At 33.0% G+C, this 25,588-nt stretch overlaps 1 protein-coding gene across 1 annotated transcript; it reads right to left on the reverse strand.

Moving 5' to 3' along the window:
* Window positions 1-844: 844 nt before the first annotated feature.
* LOC124359400 (U4/U6.U5 tri-snRNP-associated protein 2) lies at window positions 845-25,491 on the reverse strand. The gene is made up of 13 exons (XM_046812111.1): window positions 25,259-25,491; window positions 22,350-22,480; window positions 20,486-20,644; window positions 17,051-17,164; window positions 16,341-16,516; window positions 14,831-15,056; window positions 12,177-12,463; window positions 11,958-12,086; window positions 7,839-7,900; window positions 5,750-5,885; window positions 3,984-4,070; window positions 2,989-3,071; window positions 845-951 (listed from the first exon to the last, which is right to left on the reverse strand). The coding sequence occupies exons 2-12, from the start codon at window positions 22,468-22,470 to the stop codon at window positions 3,033-3,035; spliced, it is 1,536 nt and encodes a 511-aa protein (XP_046668067.1). The 5' UTR covers window positions 22,471-22,480; window positions 25,259-25,491; the 3' UTR covers window positions 845-951; window positions 2,989-3,032.
* Window positions 25,492-25,588: the final 97 nt, after the last annotated feature.

A 25,588-nucleotide genomic window follows, 5' to 3' on the forward strand; every position in this document is an offset into this window, starting at 1 on the left:
CTGGTGTTTTTAAAGAGATTATTACCCTACCAGTCTTAAAATAATATTTTAACTGACAAACCATTTTGCTTTATCAGCAAAACCGTTTTGCGGGTCCCTCAACTGGTGATGAGTTGTCAGCTTTTATATCCCAAGTGGTTGGGGGACAGAAAGAAGGCAGATAATGGTGGTGTGTTGATAAACTTTACCAAGACATTCCAGACTGATCGAGGGCTTGCAATGTATAGCTTTACTGATTTACTGAGGTGGCTACAGTCCTACCTTACAAATAAAAAAAATATGAAATTTAATAACCAATGCTCAAAACTGGCTAAGAATATTTGAGTTCCTCAATCCTAGCACTCATTTTGTTTAAACTTTATGTAAACACAATTTGATAATCTCCATTAACTATGAAAACACTGTCTTGTACGCTGATGACATTTCTCTTGTGTTTTCGAATCATAGTACAGAAGAACTTTGAATTAATAGCCATATAGTTTTATCTCAGTTATATAAGTTCTTACACAATCTGAATTTACTACTTAATTTCAATAAAACTAAATTTATGGTTTTTTTTTAAATATTATCATTCTTTTAGTCTCCCTATATTGCAATTGATCAGGAAAGAATATCAAGCCATAGTGAAATATTTCAGACTTCAGGTGGATGATGATTTGACCTGGCTATCCCACATTAACTCTGTGTTTCCCTGTCTTCATCGAGGTTAAGTGGTAGAGAATATACCTTTCATTCACAGTGGACTTGGACTAGGGAAATATTCAACTCTTGAAGAATTAGTTGTATCAGAAAAAACTTAATTAACAGAGCTATAGAAGCAACAATAGGTTAAAAATGGAATAAATGTGGTTATATAAAACTTTACTTAATAATAAATATATGTACAAAGAGATGAAATTGATTCACTTGTATGCTGTGGCAATCAGATAGTCTTCTTGATAGATTGGTAATCTGAAAAATATAAAAAGTTAAATTAAATACAAATTTGATAATACTGTAGCAGTTGTTAATTTGGCTGTTGTTATTTAGATATTATAAATGATTAAAATAATATAAAACCTGATACAGTACCACATTGATACAAATTAAAACAATTATACTGTTATGCCACTTCTTACTTCACAACTGAATATAAATTTTATTAATTACAATCACGTTATCCCTCTGACTGCTATTCAGTGGATATCCATTGTTTATTTTCGTTCCTTCAACGCCAATCAACTGATATCCATTGATTTGGACCGCGAGCCCGCCAACTTAATCTCATTTGTTATAATACGTAAACAATAAAGTATTGACGTGATTCATATACAATTGGAAAGGTAAAGAGTTGTCAAACATAGCACTGGATTTTTATTGTTCTATGACAGTTGAGTAATTTTAGAATGACATTGCTACTTTCGTCTTTGAAAAAAAAAAAAAAAATAGTTTCACCCACTTTTTCGATTTTGTAAGTATGAAGCTTCTAGGAACAAAAGTAATAAATACTCCTCCTTAGAAGGTCACATGAAGATAATACAGGAATTTCCTGAGGCTGAAATGCTAACCAATGTGTCAGATGCAATGGTTAAGAAATACTCCTTTGAAAACCCATATACTGTCTCTTTCCATGGAAGGGAGAAATGGATTAAAAAGGAGGCCTACCCTACAAAAGGAGACCTGAAGTTTTACACAGATGGTTCATGCCTTGACTTTAGGGCAGGATACGGAATATATGGACCAGGAGTTAACATGACAGTGCCCCTGGGAAAACATGCCACGGTCTTTCAAGCAGAAGTCATGGCAATTTTTTTGTTCTCTTAGGACAAGAAGCTTATAAATTGCACTTAGTCCTGTAAGAACCTTTGCGCTGCTTCCGGAGTGATAGGATATTCAGGATGGGCAAGGTTAGGGAGTAGGGGCCGCCTCCTATTGAGATCCACGAGGAAGAATTAGGGCACTACATCTCAGTCATCCCGGAAGAAGGGGAGGCCAGCTCTGAACCAGCCTCTCGAGTCAAAGTAGGCAGGGGGTGGCACACCCTTGTTGAGGTTAACAAGAGCCTCTGAGGTAAAGGAACAAACCCCACCAACTCCAACAGTCATCTTCCACAGTAGACTAGACCTATTGAATTGCCATGAACCCCAGAATCTCGACATTTGCGGTTAGTGATGTGCCGCTACTGGACATCCATAAGGTTGCCCAGATTTGAAGTGGCACATCGGTTTTTGCTGTGCCCAGTGGTGGGTTCAACTGGTAGGTATAAACCAGCCAGAAGTGATCCCTGCTGGGTCAAGTCATGGCAATAGACTCATGCAAATGAGGACAAAAGGATTAAAATACTTGATACTTTTTGATAGTCAGGCTGCACTAAAGACACTTGATACCTGTTTGTTTGACTCGAAAGCATACTTTGGGAATGTAAGAATGCTCTAGCTGAGCTGGCAACGAATAACAGAGTAACACTCGGTTGGGTGCCGGGTCATGAGGGCATTCATGGAAATAAAAAAGAAGACATCCTCGCCAAAAAGGGAGTGGAGTCCATAATGGTGGGGTCTAAGCCAGGTAGTGCGATAGCTTTCTCCAACAGCAAAGCTCTTGTCAAAGATTGGGAAAAGAGGATAAGAAACATTCATTGGAGTAGAACCTCAGGATTAAGACTATCCAAAATGTTTATTTCTCCTTACGTCATCTTAGAAACTCGGAAAAGATTCCTGGGAGCATATCTCCTCAGCTCCAAGGACAGCAGAGAACAGGAGCCCTCAAATCTGATCAGCTTCTGCAAAAGCCTCGGACTTTGAGGACATAAATTTAAGTAAGGGAGGCGCTAAGGTTCTTCTAGGACTAAGCACGAGGGGACAAACCGTCCTTTACCCTCGGGACAAAAAAAAAGTATTAGACAATGTATCAAAAAGCTTTTAAAAATATATGTTTAATTTTATTTCAAACTCTGTTATTGGCTCACTACAGGTTATAATTAAATTTAAGATAATTCAAAATAAAAATTACCTAATGACAAAATGCATTAAAGTCTGGTTGTACTGACATCAATATCATCTGTTATTCTCTGTGTTGTTTCTCAGCTCATAGATCTGAAACAGACAAAAATATTAAATGCTAAATCAATTTGATTTTCAAATAATTGTTACATAGGTAAATTAATAATAAAAGCATTCTCATATTAACAGAATGTCAATTAACGAGTTTTTCACAGATCTTCTGTCTTGTACTGTGTAGGTGATTGCAGTTCAAAATTCATCCTAGTTCAACTATTTTTCAGTTAATCCATTGCAGGCGAAAAACTTTAGCGCATGACACTCAGTGGTCAGAGTTACAGCGTATGCAGCTGACTGCCCGTGCTCATCCTTGTGCTTCATAAATCTTGACTTGAAATAAATTTTGATCCAAACACGTTAATGATTATATACTGTAGAAGCAAAACTAATAAATTGTTTAATTAAAAAGAAAACAATGCTCAGTGTGTTCCAATAAAATTGGAAATAATAAGAGATTGTTAATGTTGGCTATTTCATACATAGGTTTTATCCATAGCTAAACTTCAAAAAATCACGAGAGGAAAATTAGTTTTTTTTTTAAATAACTCCATGAAATTATAAATGGAAAGGAGATATAAAAATGTTACGATACCTTAGAGGCAGAGGAATGGGTGAAAATTGTTATTAGTTGGTTAATTTATGAATAGCTCTTAATTTTCCTCCTCTATATTATAAACGATCTAGGCTATTGACTGCAGTTTGTGAAAAATTAGTTTCAACAGGAATCAGTCCAGTAGATTTATGCTGTAGTCAGTTGACAAAAGCCAGAACTACATAAAGGTTGAACTGTTTTGTCATGAGAAGGTACAAAAACACTTATTCACCTATTTTATTATTCTCTTGCAATGTTGAATGTCCATTCTCTTTCCAACTTTAATAATAATAGTGATATTGCTAATGTAACAAGTATGAAATGTACTCTATGTATTTACAGTTTATTAACTTTACCTGAACGTAGGCTTCTGTGAGAGTGATCATCTGTGGCAGAATATCTGTGACGTGGAGATCTTGCATCTCATACCACTTGCCGGTGCCCTACCACATAACACATTACCAACTATCAAAAGTCAGGAACAAATTACGATAAAAGACAAAATTGTGTAATCAACATTATTTCTTTTTTGAGAATATATTAAACAGAGCTCTCTCACATGGCTTAGTACGATTCTAAACTAATCCACATTTATAAAAATCACTTTAGATTGAATTATTTTGCTTCATTTGTTTAGTTTACCATTTCATAAACACATAAGTTCCTTCGATGAACAATAATTATTTTGGAGAATAAATTAAATCAATCCGTATTTGCTAAGATAGCCGATAAGTTTATAAATTAGCACAAGTCCTATCACTAATTTGCAAAACTATGGGTCTACACCAGATTGAGATCCAGCTGCCTGCCAGAGCAATATAAATCAGTGCTGTCCATCTCTAACTGTAACAACTCTCCTTCATTCCTATCTCGTTACAATCTATAATAATTTGAATGAGCAGAATTAAGTTAAAAAGGGGGACATACACTCTGAATGCACAATTCAAAATAGGTTGCCTACAGAAATATTAATGATATTAGGCTGTAAAAATAAGATTCCACTGTCAACAGCAATATGTACATATGTGAATGATTTGAAGCAGATACAGCATACAATCATTAATCAAATAACAGTACTTCAGGCTAGAATAAGGTGAGACAACAACAGTATACTACAATTTCGTTACTTTACTTGTCATTAGTTCGGTACAACATGTACATCAAGTAATGGCTGGTTTGTAACAATGATAATTCTGATGTTGTTGAAGTTATTTATAAATCCATACTTGATAATTTTGTTGGAAAGAGGAGAAGCAGAGAGTGATAACCTTAGGTAACAATGTTTGTTACCCTGTTGCAATGTCTGATTAAATTTGCACTGAATGACTATCTCAGTTTTGATTAACGTTTTATTTTTAATTTTTAAGAGTTTGACAAACTCCTTAGATTGCAAAATTACTTTTACAGAACTGAAACTACTGATATTTAACTTTCAAAATAACATAATTTATTGTCTACTTTATGTTAGCATGGACCAGCTCATAGTCATCAGCTGGTTAGTTTGTACATTGAAAATTATTTATAGCTATTATAAAATTATATTTAAAAATACAAAATTACGTTTTATTCTTATTGAAGTTGACTACTTAATTGAAGAAATTTTTGTAAGTCCCAACTAATTTTGGAATTTTCTTTACCACTGACCTTGTTTGAATCAGCGGGAATTTTTGATTACGGGTACAACTGCTGTACTATACATCATGTCTTAAAACTTAAGTTATAAAAATGTTATAAGTTAAAAAAATACTGCCATCTCCAATAACAACATCTGAACACATGGTCCCCTTCTGATATATTTTTCCAAAGGCTTAAAACTCCTAAACTACGGAGCCAATCAGCTTCTATAATTCATTTTTTCATTAAACCAAATTATAAGTCATTCGGTTTGTTTATTGGCTTGCTGACTTTTAAACTTCTGATAATATTATTTTATTATTTAAAGTTAGAAAATAAATCAAATATGTTGAGTTGGAACTGTATTTTTAACAAATTTTACAGAAGAAGGATCCTTGAAGATTTTACATGTATAATATGTGTATATTTATTATTAAAGATGACCATGTAGAACTAGTACCACCCTCAAAATGTAGCTACTTAATATATACCAGTTAGGACAATTTACCTTGTGCAGCACGTGGACTCTGTAGGTGCCCTTGGAGGGCTCTCCGTCATGGACAATATTCGCCACAAGGTCGTAGATTGTGTTCTTGTGTCTCTTCTTCACCTCTGGTGTAAGGATGTCTCCAAAGTCAACATTCCTACAAACCAAAAACTCAATAACATATAACTATATATCTGTTGTAACAACTATTTCAGATGTTTTTAATGATGGACTAAAATCCAAAGGAAGGGTTGTTGAATATGGTGTACCACAAGGCTCCATTCTTGGACCTATACTTTTTAACATTTATATTAATGACTTGCCAGTCAACATTGAGAAAATGGGTGTCAAAGATTTTGTCTTTTATGATGACTTTGGGTTCAAAGTTAGTGGTAGTATTAAGGATTTAATTATCTATAGATTATCAAAATTTTATAAGCAATTGTGATTTAAAGTTTTTGGTTATATGGTTGGATTCTATGGCATGGTGTACACATGTTGAATCAGTTACTAAAAGGTTAGCTAAAGGACTGTACATGTTGAAGAGACTTGAAGCTGTTGTAAGCAAGAATGTATTGCTCACTATATATTATGCTCAGATCCAAAGTTTGCTGACTTATGGTATCGTTCTCTGGGATTCAAGTTCTTCTTGTCCACAAATGTTTAGTAAATAAAAAACTATTAGAGCTATTTGTGGTGAAATAAATCAAACATCTTGCAAACAATTGTTTTTCTGCTTGATATATTATCTTTGTATACTCTGTATGTACTGCATTTGCTTTTTATGTTCATAAAAATGCTGACCAATTTATAATCAATGCTGATTTTCACTGTTACAATATGAGAACTAAAAAAAACTTATTGAAGATAAAACAATACAGTTATACTAGCTCACAAAAAAATTGGATGTATATTACAACTAATTGTGTAACACAACATATTTTTCCTCTGTGCTGAAAGTTTATGACACCAGTTCCCACATAGCTTGCATTCCCCTTTCAATATTTCACACTTGACGTAAAAATTGTGAGTTGACAAACTGCCCATGCTAATACTTGAGTTTCTGTGGTGTTTGTATCTGATGTCTAGACCTGGTATGAAATGCTCCATCCATTCACAGATGCTAACAGATTTTTCTTGTACATACACTACTCAGAATTAGCTATCTCTGTTGATTTTTCTCTGTGTTGGTGTAAAAACAAGCTTTTGTTGTTTCACATCTTTTATAACCAAACCAATAAGTGGAGTACATTATATGGCGTATGACCACCTTTAGAGCACTTTCATAGTATCATAACATTAGGTATTGTATTAAACAAACTAATTAGGTGTTTTCAGTTTCCACTAAACTGTTCCATTCATATTAAATTATTATAAATTTAAAATTGAATGGCTTTACAAGTTAAATTTAATCTTTTACAACTCTTTCAAAAATCCTTTTATGATCGCATACATGCCTTATGTAATTGATTTTTAAAATTTTACCAGATCACAACAAGTTATCCTCATAAATGATATGAAAGCTATAGAAAAACATGTTACACACATAGTTTTAGAATTAATAAACTATTTGTCCAAATTAAAATATAAAATAAATTTACGACGGTGTCCTTATTTGTGGATACTCTTGTTATTAAAACAAACCTCTTCTGTAATTAAAGTACCTGAACACAGCTGTGAGCCATTGATAAGTGAGTATGCATTAGTTTATTATTCTAGTTTGATTATTAGTAGCTATTTGGTTACAGCCGACAGCTAATAATATGAGCATTTACATTGTTTACAGTAATTTTGAGTAACTAACACAGCATTGGGAAATGGCAAATTGGTTCTGTGTTTTCACCAAAATATAATAAAAAGTCGATTCCTAAAATTTTTACAATAATCAAATAATTTTACAGAAATTTCAATGGAACGGGTAGCAAAGAAAGTGGTAAATTTGAAATAAACTGTCATCTTGAACAAAAACTGACAAACATACATTTTTTAACCAAAATCCCAAAACTAAAAAAATTTTAATCTGTCTGTCTACCAAAATATACTTATAAAAACATAAATCGTTGTATTAAATATCATAATACCATAAAAATCTTAATATTACCATACTTACTTGACTGGAAAGTTAACAATTGTTGGGTTTTTCTCCACAAAGAAAGTGTTCTTGGTGAATCTCTGAAAAAAAAACTTGATGTGATGAAAAATGATGTTGTACAGTATGAGAATAGGTTGTGAAAGAGTCAGACAAGATATAAATATGCGTAACTCTTGTGTGTACATAAAATCACAAGGAATGTCCAGAAGAAAATGACCACTGATCTTGTATGGAATAAAGAGGAGGAGGCTGAATGATCGGCTTATAGTAACACAGCATTCCAGGAGGGTTCACTTCTGGCTTGTTTATACCTTCCTGTTAAACCTACACTGGGTACAGCAAAACCAATGTATCACTTAAGTTTGGGGAACACTATGTATGTCCAGTAGCGGCACATTATTAACCACAAAGGTTTATCGATAGGTCTAGTCTAATGCAGGATGAATGTTAGAGTTGGTGTGGTCCCCAAGTGTTAAAAGCAGTTGCTAACCTGGACTTGAGGCGTGCTACCCCTTCCCACTTGGACTGGAGAAGCTGGTACACAGCTTGCTTCCCTTCTTCCAGTGTGATATCACTGAGATATGATGTCTGCTATCCCTCCCCAGGAATTAACAACCCCCACCCCTAAACCTTCCCATCCTCAGTGTCCTGTCACTGCAGAATCATGCGGAAAAGTCCTTTTAGTAATAAGTGCAATGGAAGGTTTCTCATTTTTTTGTCTTAAGAGGAAATAAAACACACAGCAGGTCAGTATAGAGTATAATTCTGCAGTGGTAAAAACCTCAATCTGCTTGTCCTAGGTTTGTGTACAGTGGGTACCAGTTCAACATATGTTTACTGAAAATGGGTCTCCACAGCTAGTCTGTAATATCTTAAAATTATAATTGTGTTAGCAATATTCTGGCATAGTGGGAATCAGGAAATTTAGGAGAAAATCATGCTGTGTAGCCATTACTAATGACTAATATCACTGAAAATATGTTCAAGTATTAAGCTGGTTCAATAATAATGGTATGACTTGCAATAAACCTCAGTGCTACTGATACTCATCAGGAAATAATGCAGGGTGGTGTATTGGTAATGTTATTTTGTTATCAATGCATGAACAATGATCTGCTATGACCTAAATTACATTTCTCTTTCCATGTGTCATAAACAATGAACTGATCCAGAGAACTGAAAAAAAGACTTTTTTATGAAATTAAAGTTTTACGATACCTGAATCTTCAGTAAACTATAGATTTTCAGGACTATGTTGCATGGAGTGTGACTCAAAGGTTTGGCCACCACAAAATAATTGTGTGCTCCTTGCATTCAAAAAATAATCTTGAGTCCACAAATGCAACAAATTAATTAACACCAAAACTAGTAGTTAGTAAAAGCAGCACTTTTCCGAAATTATTTGATTTTTGTTTGCTACAAGGTTTTATGGCTAGGCGAATCTACAAATAAATATTTACATTATTTTTATTACAAATAGGCTTTTTGGCTGCTGAAATTCATTGAGAGTTATTCCTTTTTTATGGACCTAAAAGTTATAAGTGAAGGAAAGTTCAGAAAATGGTAGTACTATTTTAAAAATGAACGAACAAAATGTCCATGACGAAGAGCGGACTAGAAGGCCCAGTGTCCTAACTGATAAAATCGTTTCAAATGTGGATAAAACACTGGGATCTGATCGTTGATTGACGATAATGGCCTGGCTGATTAAAATCCTCAACTTGGACGCACTATTGTCTACAATACTGTCACAGAAAACTTCGGATACCCCAAATTGTGTGTAAGGTATGTACCAAAAATGCTGACCGACTACCACAAAGAACAAAAAAAGTCCAGTGGACGAGAGTTTTTGGGCTGTTACCAACAAGATGGAGAGGATTTATTTTCTCACATTTTTCCCGGGGATGAAACGTGGATATCCTACATCAATCCAGAAACAAAACGAGAATCAATGCAGTGGTAATGCTCATCTTCACCAAAACTGAAAAAGTTTAACCAAACTCCGTACACAAGTCGAAAATTGATGGCTACAGTTTTTTAGGATATATAGGGTGTTCTTTTGGTAGATTTTATGGAATGTGGGACAACAATTAATTACAGCTGATATGTACTGTAAAGTGCTCAACAAACTGTGATGTGAAATCCAAAACAAATGATGCAGGAAATTACCATCTGGTGTAATCCTCCTTCACGAAAACGCGCGTCCTCACAAAGCTGCCTAAACCAAGGAAAACAATTTAAGATTTTCATTGAGAACTCTTTGACCACCCACTATACAATCCTGACCTTACACCTATCAACTATTTCTTCTTCTTGCACTTGAAATGGTGGCTTGGTGAACAATGTTTGGAAATCGTTATGAGATTGAAGAACAGCACTTCTATGCAGAGGGGTTAAAGAAGCTGGTGCAGCGGTATAACAAACTCTTACAAGTGAATTATGAAGAGGAGTAAAGTAGGTTTGAAGCTAACTAAATGTGCCAATAAAATGTGTTTCTTATGAGTTTGTTTTCCTGTGACTAAACAGCCCTTATGTCATGAATATCCCTTGTATAAACAACATGGAATTACTATAAATTCTAAATTCTACTATGAGATCTTCGATTATTCAAAAGAGTCATCCAAAACAAACACCACATTCTATTGACCACTGGTATCATGTTTTTTTGTTCAGTAACACTGCCAAACAAATACAAAACCAGCTTTGTGAGTTTAAACGAGTTGTTCTCCATAACCCACCAACCATACATTCCAGAATTGTCGGACTGTACGAGTCGGTTGTACTGACAAACATCTTAATTTTAGCCAAATAAGAAAATGTTAATCCTAGAAGTGGGTGTCCCTGAGTGGCAGCCCAATTTTTGCCTTCTATATGATATGTAAGGTGTAAAGTAGCCTTAAACATTATATAATGAGTTAAAATAAAATAGTTCAGGATTGTCGGGAATCGGGTACTTGCCGCTTCTAGAGTTAAATACTTTTACACTGACATTTTTGATCATAGAACTATGAGCAAAAATATTATTCATTCTTCAGCAAAAAAACTAAAACTATTTTATACTTTACTGTTTAATTATTCACACTTTATAAGAAAAACTAAGCATTCGGATGTATATTTATTAAATGTCTAAAATCTACCATAATTATACTACAGTAGAACCCCTCATATCCGGCCACCACGGGACCGAGCCCCTGGCCGGATAACGATTCGGCCGGATAAACCAACCTACAGTACACAGCACTTGACGAAACAAAACAATTGTACTGTACTGTACTAACCGCACTGGAAATAATCAACGAACTGTTTACAGGTTAAACCTACTAGCTCAACTGAGGACAACACAGGAAAATGTAAACAAATAGATACACCAAAATAACGCAAGAGTCGTGGGAGACTAGTGCTTGCAACTACGCGTCTGCAAGCCGTGGTAAATAAATTTCGATATTGGCTTCCGGAAAGTGGCCGGATAAACCGAGGTGCGGTAAAACCGAGGCCGGATATGAGGGGTTCTACTGTACCAAAAACAAGAGCTTAAGACTATCTGAGATTTATCAGTTTTTATGGGATAATGCTCAAGGTCATTTTACAACAGCTGTCCATACTTCAACAGTTCAAACTTCAGAAAATTTGCCTTGGCTCCAAATGATTCAATTCTGAAGGGGAACTTCAAGAAATCAACAGTGACACTTCAAAATATTATAAATACAAGAGGTAGATAGATGATTGGAATGAGATTTTTTTAAGTTGGGGTGGTCTATCCCTCAATGATAAAGGAAAAAGTAAAATTATTGTTATTAAAAGATACATTTCTATAAAAGAAATAATTATTGATAAAACAATGAGAACACATGTCACATAATTAACAATACAACAAATATTTTGCATTTTACATTTCAACAGAAGCACAAGTATTTTAGATTGAAAAAATCAATAAAAATAACTACTCCATATAAGAATTTTGTGCCAAGAAAAAAGTAATACTCTGATAATCCAAAAACCAATTTGGCTGAACAAGACAACCCCAAAATTGAAAATTGAATTTATAGTAGTAGCCCCCTGTATTGTTCTCAAGTAGTTTATCTAAACTACGAAACAAAACTATCTAAATAGGTTAGTTTTACAGAGAATAGTTTGTACCTTGATGTAGAGAATTAGGTAAGGTGGCAGCTGTGTGATCTCAAACCTTTTCAAAAAATTCTCCTTGTATGTCTTGTACTCTTTTTCTGATTCATTGTTGAATTTGGTCAGCAGTTGGTAGAGATTCACCTATAAAAATAAACCTCAGTTGATGACTCAAAATAAAATAAAAATCTTATCATGAGAAACACTGTTAATTTCAAATGGACGATAAAGTACCTGTGGGATGATATTCTCCATGATCTCATCCTTGAAGAGTGGCGGTGGTGGGAGGTCACATGTCAGGTAGAGAAACGGGGAAGTTGTCACCTGTTCCGCGTACTCGTCAGTGCGCTGCAGTGCTGCCCTCTGTACATCATCGAGTTCCACAGGCGGGATCTTGCGTGAAGTAATACGCATACAGCCAAGGAATGACTTATAGATAATGGACGAATCAGGCTTCTTCGTGCCATTCAATGCCAGATGTAATGCGTTCAAGAACCACGACAAGAAGTCTACTGGATCGCCTAAAAAAATTGGAGAATACAAAATAATGATAACTGTACAGTACACATAAATACACAAAACAGCCTTGTCTCTTGCTCATTTCCTTAGAAAGATACTACCACTCATAAAAAGTCACTGAGATTAATCTGAAAAGTCAAATTTTATACATTGAAAATGGTATAAAATACAACTTTTTCTTGTGTACAAAATGACATTGTGTAAACGTGAAGGAACTGACACGTTCTTATACATCAAAAGTTTACTAGCTATAATTTATATTAACTGTAATCATTTGTATCATAAGCTGTATCAATACAATAATAGGTTGTGATTATATACAAGTAGTAGCAGTTACTCATGGCTTTGCACGCATTTTATAGTTTTGCACCTGTATGTAGCCACTCCTGGTTTGAGTGAATTATATCTCCAATGCCAATGTTGAGTTTGCTTTCTTGCCACAACAAAGAAAATATGCTAAAAAGTGTATATTTATGACCATTGTAATATACTCTGGTCTTAATAATTTTGTTTCATAGTTGACTTTTCCATCTTTCCGACCGAGAAAATATATATATACACATAACAGTACGTAGGTTTCATAACAGTCTTTAAATGTTTAGTAATATTAGACTACTTTGTCTTTTATATCTGCACTGCTAGCAGTCATCCGCTGCTTTGCACATAATTTAGTAAGCGTTGCACGTGTATAACCAATGCCGGTTTGAGTGACTTATATTTAAGACACCAATGTTGAGTTTGCCTTGTTGCCAGATCAAGAAAATATGTCAAAACTTGTATATTTATAGCCATTTTAATTTACTTCCTTCTTAGAATATTTTGTTTCATTGTGATTTTGATTTGTTTCTCGATTAAGAAAATATATATCACAGATCAGAGAAGCCTACTTCTGTCAAAAGACAATTGAGATGGGTTTTTTAATAAAAAAGATAGATAGTAACTTTGTCTTTTATATCTAATAATACTTGCTAAAATGTACAGTTAAAAGTACATTAACAATTACTTTATTTAGGTGTTTGTTTCTTTATAAACTGAAAAATATTTGTAATATTTTAGAATGTATAGAGCTGCAATTGGTACATTTCTTCAAAAGTACAGTCCAGCAAACTTTCATCTAGCATAGTTCTTGTAGATTGCTTCAAAGGGAGTCTTCAGAGTTAGATTCTGGCCATTTTATGTTTTAGGACATTTTCTAAGGTAGATGAGTACATACCTTATCACTGAAATCTAAAAATGGTGTGAAAATTAATGGTCACTCTTTAGAGAATTTACACACTATAAATTTAATGTTAACAAATTGAAAATAGTGGTTAAATTAATATGGTTGTCTGCTATAAAAACTGTTTTCATAGTTGATTACATTTGACAGACTTCTTCAATGAATATTTCACAATTTTAGAGACTATGATGGGATTTTTTTACCTTAAAAAAGACCAGTGGGGGGTAGCCAAGAAAGATTTTCGAAATAAGAATAGACCTATATTTATACCAGCATCTTAAGAAAATCAATGTATTTTACAAAGGCACTTTTTCATTTATAATATTATTATGATTATAAAGGAAAGAAACATATCATACCATAGTGTTGTGACACACGTAAGTCAGCAATCACAACCACCATGCTGTGTGTCAACTTCACTAACTCTAAAACATACACTTAATAAAACACTAAACACAACACTAATTATTAAAACTGAACTACAGAATACTTGTCACAATAGGTCTGCATTCGCTGACCAACCATCAGTCGAGATTAGACCCCTTTGGTTGCCAATTCTGAAAAATGAACTAAAAAGAAAACCAAAAGTATCAAACAGATAAGATATTTGTAATAAACCAATTCAGAGTCACAGTATGGTTTCAAGAAGTTCATCTAGCATGAACCAATTATAAAAAAAGGCCCACTCCTCTTCCCTTCCTTTTTTTGCCACCATCTTGTTTCTGCCTTGACGATTACCATTTGCATTGGCCTCTGGTCAGTCATAGGTGGTTGGTTGGCAAATGCAGACCTATTGTGACTTGTATTCTGTAGTCCAGTTTTAATAATTACTGTTGTGTATAGTTTTTTATTAAGTGCATGTTTGAGAGTTAGTGAAGTTGACACACAGCATGGTGGTTGTGATTGCTGACTTACGTGTGTCACAACGCTATGATATGATTTGTTTATTTGAGCCTAGTTTGTAATTATGTTTTAGTTTATTTGTTTACCTGAAGAAGAGATCAGATTGCAGATCTCGAGACGTAGTGTTACTGATTTTTTGTTTCACTGAACGATGACAAATGTCCGGAAAACTCCTGTTTCCTTCACAACCCTTCCATTGACAAAAACACACTTCAAACAAAGAAATTATTATAAAGATCTTGGTTACCTTGTTCAGTGAACTGAAACTTCTTTCTACTCCAGAGCACTACAGCCTGTAACATCTCGTGGGGCGAGACATGGGCCTTGAAGTTGCGGGGGTTCCACAGCTTGCGCATCAACTCACCGAACCTCTGGACCAGCAGAAATGAGCTGTCGCCTGGCGGCCGCTTGACTCTAGCGTAGTTGATCTCACGAAGGAAGTAGTCCCGCAGAGGAGTCACATGCGACAGAGCCTGTAGTCACAACAACCCCTTCAGTTAACATACTCCGTTTCTATGTGACTACTTTCATGGCGGTGAGCCATCAAAATACTTTTTAGAATAAGTCACATCACTTAAATATTACATTTTTAACAATTGAAAAAAGAACTTTAAAAGAAAAATGAACAAGACAAGCTATGAGTATTTCTGTAAGTATTATATTATTATATTGCTGAATATGAATAACTGATAAGCAACCCACGCGAAAAAAGCTTTTATTAATCTCTATTTTTATGAATTCAATAGGACCAACAACAACATTAATGTACAAATTATATTCACGTTTAATTAAACTCCATTTAGAATTGTAGTACCGCCAAACTTAAAAATGAAAGAAGCTCTTCACCACCAAATTTACACCGATATAATTGTCCTTTTTTTAACACAATAAATCTATGCTTGAGTCCCACTCAAATGCTATTGTTTAGTTCCGCAGCCAGCGCTCACCTAATTTCTGAGTGATGTCTGGCTCATAATATAACAGGATATGTCGGTTAGTTTAAAAGAAATCAGCTGGTAGCTACGTCAACACTAGATGTTAAGAGACTACTCTTTGTCATCCATTGTCATTGGACGTTGTCTGATCACTGCTTCAGAATTACATTCAGATTCTTATAAAGATTCTGAGTTCTCTATTGATGAAATTTATCGTTATTTTCACTCAAGATATTGAACAAAATCTTGTATTGTATTGTTTAGTTTCCAACGTCATTGGGCTGTTTTATCAATATCGCACCAAGTGAAGTATTTGTAAATTTGTATTAATGTTTAAATATTATAAAATGACATAGATTATAAAATAACATTTACTTCACACAATTTTTAAAATTTCCATGTTTTATCATAAACAAAAAAAGTTAATATAGTAAAACTAATTCGTACATTTTCTAAATTAATTTCTACCACCAGGCCTAGGCTAAAATAACTAATACTCCAATGGGTCAATTATAAAACTGATTCACCCAGACAACAAAACAATGATTTAGAAGAATGTTTTATACGAATTAACAAAAATAATATAATAACTGCAACAGTTCTGAGCAAGCACTGCAAACTGAGTATACTTCCTCTAACTGTATTTGGAGGACCGTAGGTAATGGGATATGTGTCATATGTCAAACACCAGCTATTATTTCCTTCCTATTCATTCACTTCAAATCAAGCAGTTACTTGAAAATCTCTTGGATCTTGCAAGTGCTAAGTTTTGTTAACTTCTCCCATTAAATTGAAAATTTTGTTAAATTTCTTCATAGTCACCTGGAGAATGACATTGCAATAGTCGTTGGCTTTGATGTTGTTCAGTCCCACGATGCCGGGAAGGTACAGAGTCCCATCTATGGCTCTCGACAGCTTGTCACTGTTGTCTAGCTGTCGGATGTGTTCTGATGTGAATGTGGGGTTCAACACATACTTTATGTCATCAAGCGACGAATCTGCAATAAACATCACTGTATAATATACCCAAAGCAGTATAATGGATTAGGTATAATAGTAGATTATCATTTATGAGAAAGATTCCCTATTATAAATGATATCAACTTTCAACGTGAGAAACATGTATACACATATACGAGTCTGCAATAAACATCACTGTATAATATACCCAAAGTATAGGGGATTATGTATAATAGTGGGTTATCATTTATGAGAAAGATTCTCTATTATACATATTCTCAATTTTCAGCGCAAGAAATGTGTATACACATATACGAGTCTGCAATAAAAATCATCTTATAATATACCCAAAGAAGTATAGGATATATGATATTGGATTATCATTTATGAAATAATTATACATTACACATTATCTCAATTTTCAGCATGAGAAACATGTATACACATATACAAATTGAGTTATGTAAAACCTTTAATTTTTGTGGGACACAATTTTTACACATAGAAAGTTTCATTAAAAAAATATTACACTCAAAACTACTGAATTCACTAGCATAAACGTCACTACTTACCCACAATCTCGTAGTTATCTGGCAGACAGTAAAACTTGAGTGTGAGCAGATTAAGGAACACATGATGACTCTCGGCCACGCTGTGCGTATACGCATGAGTGTTGGTACCCCTACCTGTTTGTACAGAAACAACGTTAGTATATCTAATATTCAATAGTCAAGTATTTATTGCGGAGACAAAAAGTACAAGTGTATAGAAAACGTCAAGTATCTAATAATTTTGACACACATGCTACATTGAACTCTCATTCATACATACATTTTGACACTCACTCTGCTCCATTCATCGCCAATTTTTTACCCACCTCAACTTGAGAGTAAGTCTTCTGATTGTGCGGTCTCCCAGTTATATGCCATAAACTCGTTCACGCTATAAAAAGCGTTGGATACTAAACACTGTTACAAACGAGTTTTAAATGTTTTATGCGTAGGCGAATTTTTAATTTCATTTGGCAAGCTGTTGATGAGATGAACTACTGCCTGTGAGGGCAAACGTTCATGAACTACCGTCCTGTGTCTCCTGGTTTGGTAGTTTTCTCTGCCTCTTGTCTCGTACGAGTGAACATCCCGTCCGTTGGTCAAGGTGCATTTAAGCATACAATATGACGTTGTCTCTAAAATGTAGAGACTTTGCAGAGTCAACAGTTGCAATCTTTTGAAAACTGGCCTGCATGATTCTCTTAATTTTAATTTTGCAATGATGTGTATCGCTCGTTTTTGAAGCTTGAACGCTCTTAAAAATTGGTTACTTGCACATGCACCCTACAGCACTAATCCATAGGTGAGATGTGGATAGATCAAGCCATAATAAGCCGTCATCATAACCTGAATAGGGCAGTATTTAGCTAGAGACATCAGCACATAAATGCCTGAGGCTAATTTGGAGCATACGTAATCGATATGAAAATTCCATGTTAAACCTTGATCAAGGTAAATTCCAAGGAATTTCGAGGAACAGACCTCTTCTAATATGGCCTCATCCCACACGATGGCCAGGCCATATTCGCAGTCTGTCGAGCGCAAAGAAAAATTTAGAACATTGGATTTTGAAGAATTTGTTTTTAGATTGAGGCTGTGAAAATGTTGCACACAACTGTTTACAGCAACAAAGGTGTTTTGTTCTAAAACTGATTTTGTTGTTTCATTAAAACAGAGAGTCATATTACATTGAACATTTACAGACTTACTTTTACTACTTTTTGAGATAACTGATTGGTTTTTAAACTGCTAATCACATATTTGAGTATCGTCTAAAACTCAATACTGTTCAGTTAGTATTAAAAAAAAAACCATCTCAATTGATATAACCAGACACACAAGTTTACTTGAATATAGCTAACATCAGATACATGGATATTCAGTTCAGACAAACATATCTGAGGATACATAATTTGTTTCATATTGGATAGCCTTTCCTAAAATAAAATATGTATATTTAACTCTTTTACAGCTGAGTTATGTGTATTATAACTATTAACCTTTTTAGGAGACTCACGTCTTAAGATGTGAATCTTTTATGAAATCATTTTTATATCATTATTTTATATAATCAAAAACTCTATTTTTACCTTCAAAAGTTAAAAACAATCAATAATTGTTAGGTATGTGCTCATGCTGTCATGGTATTATTTGACTTTATAACAACAATACATGTGTTAGCAAAATCAATAAAAACCCTTAGAATGTTATAAATGTGTTATTACAAACAAAATATATGGTTTATAGAACATGACTGATATTATTACGTAAACTCTTCTTGTATTAGTATCACAATTTGCACAATATCACAATCAATGTGTGTGCTGCTAGATGCAGACTAAGCTTCTCATATAAACATAAACAACTATTAGTGTTTTGTATCCGTTTCCTTCACAAAAGCTTGTATTGATCACTAAACCATTATTATTGCTGTAGGACTAATTAGTAAAGGAAAACTTGAAAATAAATTGCTACTATATGAATAAGAAACGGCTAAAGATGTAATTGACGGGTAATGAGATGATATCTCCCATAAGGTATACTATCTGTAAACGTCTTACAACATGATTAATATTCAAGCATAACATTAGATACAATTGAAAAGGTTAATACATGGTAAAAGACATGATTGAAAGCCATAATGGACATCCACAGATAGTCTTTTTATATTTGCTGGTTTGAAAGTTTTCCAATCCACTGTTTTTACAGAAACTGTTTCAACTCACAGCTAATAATATTTAATTTCAGAAAGAATAAAACTTCTAAGCCAATTTTGTTTTTTGTAGGTCTTTATAAGTATAACATATGTTAAAAATGTTAACCTTATTATACCTTGGAAGGTTACTTAGAAAAACACTATAGTAAAAAATAAAAAACACACACAAACTACGGATTGACTAGAAATTAAGCATTTTATGAGAACAGCACTTATAGGAACTTTTTCTTAATTTTTACATGCTATTTTCTAAAGTTTAGCAATCTATTATAGAATCACACTGCACATATACAAAATATAAGATACAAAAATAATATAAATAAAAAAACAGTTTGTAAAATATGGGAATAGTAAATACTGGAAATAACTGTAAGCAAAATAAGTAATGTATGGTATGGACCACCCATGACTCACACGTAATAATATACTCTATTGTAGTAATAATAAAATATAATTCTCTCCACTTTAATCTCCAATTAAATTGATAAAAATATTGTTAAAAATACATATCCCACACATTGGAGTAGGTTTGGTTAAATCTGTTAGGGTTCTTAACTATGCTGCAGTGTACATGTTTATAATCAATGTGCAATAAAGTGAGTTCTAAAAAATTACCTAGAGTTGAACTAAAAAAAGATACCAACCTTGATCATTGTTTGGCTCGAAAAATTTGCCTCCCAATACAAAATTCCACCTCTAAACCATTTTTGTTTTTATTTATATTATTGAATATTTATTTAAATATCAAATAAGGGGGCTTAATTTCTCTAACTGTAAGTAATTAAGACTACATATGCTAATTGTTCTTTTTGTTATATTGTTTTTTTAATATATTAATTGGACTAATAAACAATTTAATGTTAAGTTTAGATATAGTATTTCTTTAAATTTAGTGCATAACATATATGCACTGTTAAACCAAAGTACAGTATTTTGTTTAAAAGTCTTTAGATATTAAAAACATAATCTTGTTTCAAACTACATTTCTGTTTAAATAAGAATTAGGTGAAAGCAATGAAAAGGTTTATCTTAAAGATCATAAATTTTAATGAATTACATAATTGTGCCCTAGACCCTTGGTGCAGTACACATTTAAAAATACAAATAAATAAAAAAGTACATGAATTTCTCCTAATTATTTTACGTATACCTAAAATACAATGCAGATTGAATAACATTAACAAAAAGAAAATCATGTAAAAACTTACTTCAATAAACTAAAAAAATACACTTGGGCCTACCTTGAAAATATTTTCCGCACACCAAACAAGCATAAACATTTATCCTTGACAATGACACAGAACACAACTTCTCAAAGTCAAAGTCCAACACCTGACGGTTTATAGTGTCCAAGTACGGACATAGTCTGTGTGTTTTAATTTTTTCTGGGACGACAGTAGCTGAAAAACAAAACAATAATTAATAATAGGAATTAAAAATATGTACCATACATAAATAACTTAAACATAGTTAAAAATAATTCTTAACAGCTTTAACTGTATTAGCTTGTATAAAAAATATTAGTTTTAACATTAATTCTTGCATATTGATGCCTAACAGTTTACAACATTAGAATAATTTATGACTATTTAGAAAACTATAAATTATAATGAAGGAAACTGTGGACTTTAATAATTAAACTAAAACAATGAACAATCAATGCTCTGTAAATACTTAGACTGTCCAGAAAGTACTTACTGTTTTTTTTTTTTCACACAGGAATTAGTGGGAGTAGAGAGATGCAATCTTTACATTACTGCTTATATTAGCTCAGTCTTGGTGTATGGTAAAGATGGATTTTACCATTTTGTTAAACACTACACATTATTAAAGTAACTTAGCATGAATTATAAATCCTTCAGGCTATTATTTAATCACTATTATGTTTTTAATAGCCAAAAGATAAACGTTGATTGTATTCATTTTTATGACCGATGATGTGACAATTTGTCAGAATTATTGACAGATAGATATGTTTAGATTGTTGCAGATATTTTCTCATGAAGTAGGAACTGAGATTTTTGGTATCACTTGTATGTGTTTGTTTCAAAAAACCTCTCTGATGGTCTTGCAAGAACGATATTGAGATTTGCAGCTGAATTGATTGTACTACTGGTATACAAAATCAAGTCCACATTTATAATGAATGCAATTGTAACTAAAATTCTTTAAATTATACAGTGCATATTAGTACTTTTAGTATATTGTACCTGAATGTTAAAATTTAGGGTACTTTGGGATTATACCGACCACACCAGTATGAAGAACACAAAAATAGAAATTTATAGAAACAAACATGATAAAACGAAAAAAACAACTCTTTAATTACAAAATTACAAACTTACAAGCATTTCCAGGTATTGTGATCGGTATTGTTGTCGCTGTTATCTTATCTTTCTCGAGAATCCTGATTACGGCAAGCCGCGCGGCATCACATGATTTGCACGGTACATAATTGCCTTTCCATTACAATTCAATTTATATTTCTGATCAGCCCCTCTAGAATTTGATATTTTACTGATAGGTACTATCTCGAGGGATGTTTTTCTTTTGTCGACATCAGCGCGGGACAGCACCGCAAAATGCAAATGGCCGGAGGCATTTGCATTTTGGGTGGCGGAATGTGATCAAGAATAAAAACAAGTTTTGAGTGTTTTTTCAATAAAGAGTTTAGTTTTAGTTTAATAATGTTTGTTTTTGTTGAATTTTTGTGTTTGGAGAAATGTAGAGGTAAAACACGGAAGTACAACAAAGCGACGCACCAGCTGAACGGGCGGCGAGACTCTGCAATCACGTTATCTACTAGACACTCGACTTTGATCTCTGTCTGAGGATGGGGAGGGGTTTGAGATAAGACAATTCCTGTTTTATACTGACGAAATATTCTTCTACGCTAATCTAGTAATCAGTAGAAGCAAAATGTCAAATAACGATTCATGTCTGGGTGTGGTCGGTATAATCCCAAAGTACCAAATTTAGTTTGATTTATTTTGAAAATTTCTCTATAACAAACTAGAGTGGTTAATAAAGACAGCCTTACAGATAAACTATAGTAATAAATAACTAAGTTATGACATCTGTAAGTTTTTAATAGTATCTAATTACCAGGTCCATCTTCATCATCTGATATTGGATCAATATCATAAATGTTCTCTTCCACTTTACGCTTCTTTGCAGCTGCAAACTTCTGTTTCAATAAATCTATAGGCAGTTTTGTTTCCGTCATATTTGGCTACCTAGAATGAAAAATGTAGTGATATTATACAATGTTACAACTAATTTATCTGAAATTAGACAATGAAATATTAGTACTTAGAACTATCTAGCACATATGTTGATACGTGTCTTTCTTTTAATGTATTACATGTAAAATGCATACAGTATAGTTGAAATATTCCAATAATACTTAATTTTACGTAATTAAAATAATTACAGTAGGCTAATTTAATATCAGGTCAGTTTAATGATTTATAAAAATGAAGAACATTCAACTATTGTAGCTTTAAAACATATGCTACAGCACTGAGAGGGTATATGTAATTGTTACCTAACATTTCTGGAGAGTACACCACCAGCACTTGATTAGGCATTTATATCTTATTTGAACTGTGTCTGGCTTAGACGTAAATATTTCATTTCTAATTTAAATGTCCATTCTCTTCCAATAAATACAACATATTATACTGTTCATGACGAAATGGGAAGGGGGAGCTTATACTTAACCCAATCCTAAACCTAAGTTTAAACTTTTCTTACAGTGACTTCTTATTCTTTTAGGGACCATACTATTAATTTTCACGCATACTGACCATGAATACTGATTTCTTTTCTCTTATGAAGAAGAATTTATCAAGAAAATATCAAAAACAAGAAAAGAATTCAGAGAGTTCTTCCCAAGAATTAATGGAAAAACAAAATAAACTAAAAATGGATATCGGTAAACATTTAGTTAGTGATAGTGAACAAACGCCTGGAAAGAACTGAAGGAACAAGAAACTGAATAGAAGATCAAAAAGAATATAATCATCAATGGAGATAGGACAATAGATAATATAAAAGCTAACTGTAACAAGTATAATGAATGAAATAACAAAATAATTATAACTTAGTTAATCAAAAAAGGAGAGGATTGAGAACTTCAGCATGATAAAATAAAGAGGTGGAAAAACCAAATATTTTTCACATGACTATGAAACAGCAGAATTTCTGGAAATAATTTAAAATGGTGAAACAGACAAGAACTTGTACGTCAGGTTACAAAGAATAATGGGATAATTTTGTGATGGGAACTGCTGAAAGATGATTGTAGCTGATCAAATACATTGTTGTAAAGAACTTGGATGAAATTTAAAGCACTCTTTTAAGTAAATAATATTGAAACAGAGATTTGAAAAGGGAAAAGAAGGATACAAATAGAACAGATCAGAAGGACTTTTGAGGAGAGCTGTGAATTTCATCAAGTGTGTTGTTAATGTCCTGTATTACACCTAATATAGATGAAAGTGACACCATGATTAATTGCAAAGGAGGATATACATGATATGACAATAAGAGAATTTAAGCAATTCTTTGATAGTTAGGACATTGACAACAAGAATTCACAAATTCATGAAACAATCACCGAAACAATGAAAACAGGAAGACAATGGATGCAATAAACTAAACAAAATCATGTACAGCAGCAAAGAAAATATAGACAAAATGGAAGAGAGAACTACAGAGACACCTAGTTTCATTAACACTGGAATAAGAAAAATAAGAACAATTATTGTAGAAATGGCAACAACAATCAAAGACCATAAATCTCTACAAAATCAAAGAAGAAAGGTAAGAATACAGCAGCCCAAGATATTTTCATACAACACAAGATAAAAAAGCATTCAAAGGAAAAGTATTGTTTAAACCGTAATGTTTTGGAAAGAATGTAACTTAAGTAAGTAATGTTAAATTAAGTAAGTATATGTCCAAAATTAAATAAGAACAGGAAAAATCATTCTCGGATATTGTCGGAAGAAGCCTGATTAGAAAACTAAACCATACTAGAATTTCAAGTAGGTCTGTCTCTATAATGAGTGAGATCAATAACGTAAATTTGGAATTAGAGTTAAAGCGTGAAATATATATTAAAATTTGCTGAAACCACAAAATGGTTTATTACACATTAGAATAATATACCAGAAAAATAACTTTAATGTAAAATCTGGGCTAATGTATGAAGATATGAAAGGGATGTAAACAACGTGGAAATAATAACAAATAAAATTATGTAAAAACTAAATTTACTAAATATAAAACTAAAAGTTTGTTGCTTGAAAAAATTTATTTTTATAAATAACATCAAGTTCCCGCCATAATACCTAGGTTCCCTACTTCTCCCATAGAGTATTTCGGTTACAGTTTTATTCTTAATCGGTCAGTAGTGAACAAAATAACAAGTGAATGAAAGAAACCACTAAAAAATGCATAATTTTGGGAACCTACTGTAACCTATAACGCTTATAATAAGTATCTTAAGTTTTAGTTGATTGCAAATAACGTTAAAAAAGCTAGCTCTATTTCTACGGATGAGGGTTTTTAAATGAACTTCATATCAATATTGAAATTTTACGGGTTTTGAAAATAATATTGGCTTATCTGATTTGGAGGAAATAATCAAATTTCTTCAGTTGAAGGGAAAAGTTAACGAAACGTTCAGGGTAAGTGGGTCTTTAGAGACTCTATGATCCAGATCACTCATTTAACTGATTGACTCTTTCGAATTGAACAGGTCATAGGCCTAACTGAAAGACACTTCTCTATTGCAGAGAAATACCGGGATAGGTATAACCTAACTTCAAATCAGATTTATTTGTGACCTAGGCCTATATAGCCTAGTTTGAGACCACCTAAAAATTTATTTTTATGATAAAAGTATAATACTAAACCTTATAGAAAATGGTTAAGTGATTTTAGATAATGAGAGTAAAATAAATATTATTCATTCCATAACCTAGAAATATATCGTCATTACTAACCTGAATTGACCTCAAACATACAAATAATTTCGCATTATAATAAGGACGATGAGTGCTTAAAATAATTAAGTATTAATTATTCTCCTCTTCTCTAAATACTAAAACAAATTCCAAATAACCTGAACTGCTAACTTTACTCCATTTATCCAACAAAACCATAACCATCCAAACAAAACTCAGAGTAGTCTAATCACACTCAACTCAAACTCACGAGCTCCTCACGCTTGTGTTCAATACGAGCTCCTCCCGTTTGTGTTCAATGGGGTGATCGTGACAGGCGGAGAGAAAGAGTGGGGGCAGAGGCCGAGCAGTACCGATAAATCCCGAACA

Source organism: Homalodisca vitripennis, chromosome 4, assembly GCF_021130785.1.
Source record: "Homalodisca vitripennis isolate AUS2020 chromosome 4, UT_GWSS_2.1, whole genome shotgun sequence".
In the NCBI taxonomy this organism is placed as follows: domain Eukaryota; kingdom Metazoa; phylum Arthropoda; class Insecta; order Hemiptera; family Cicadellidae; genus Homalodisca; species Homalodisca vitripennis.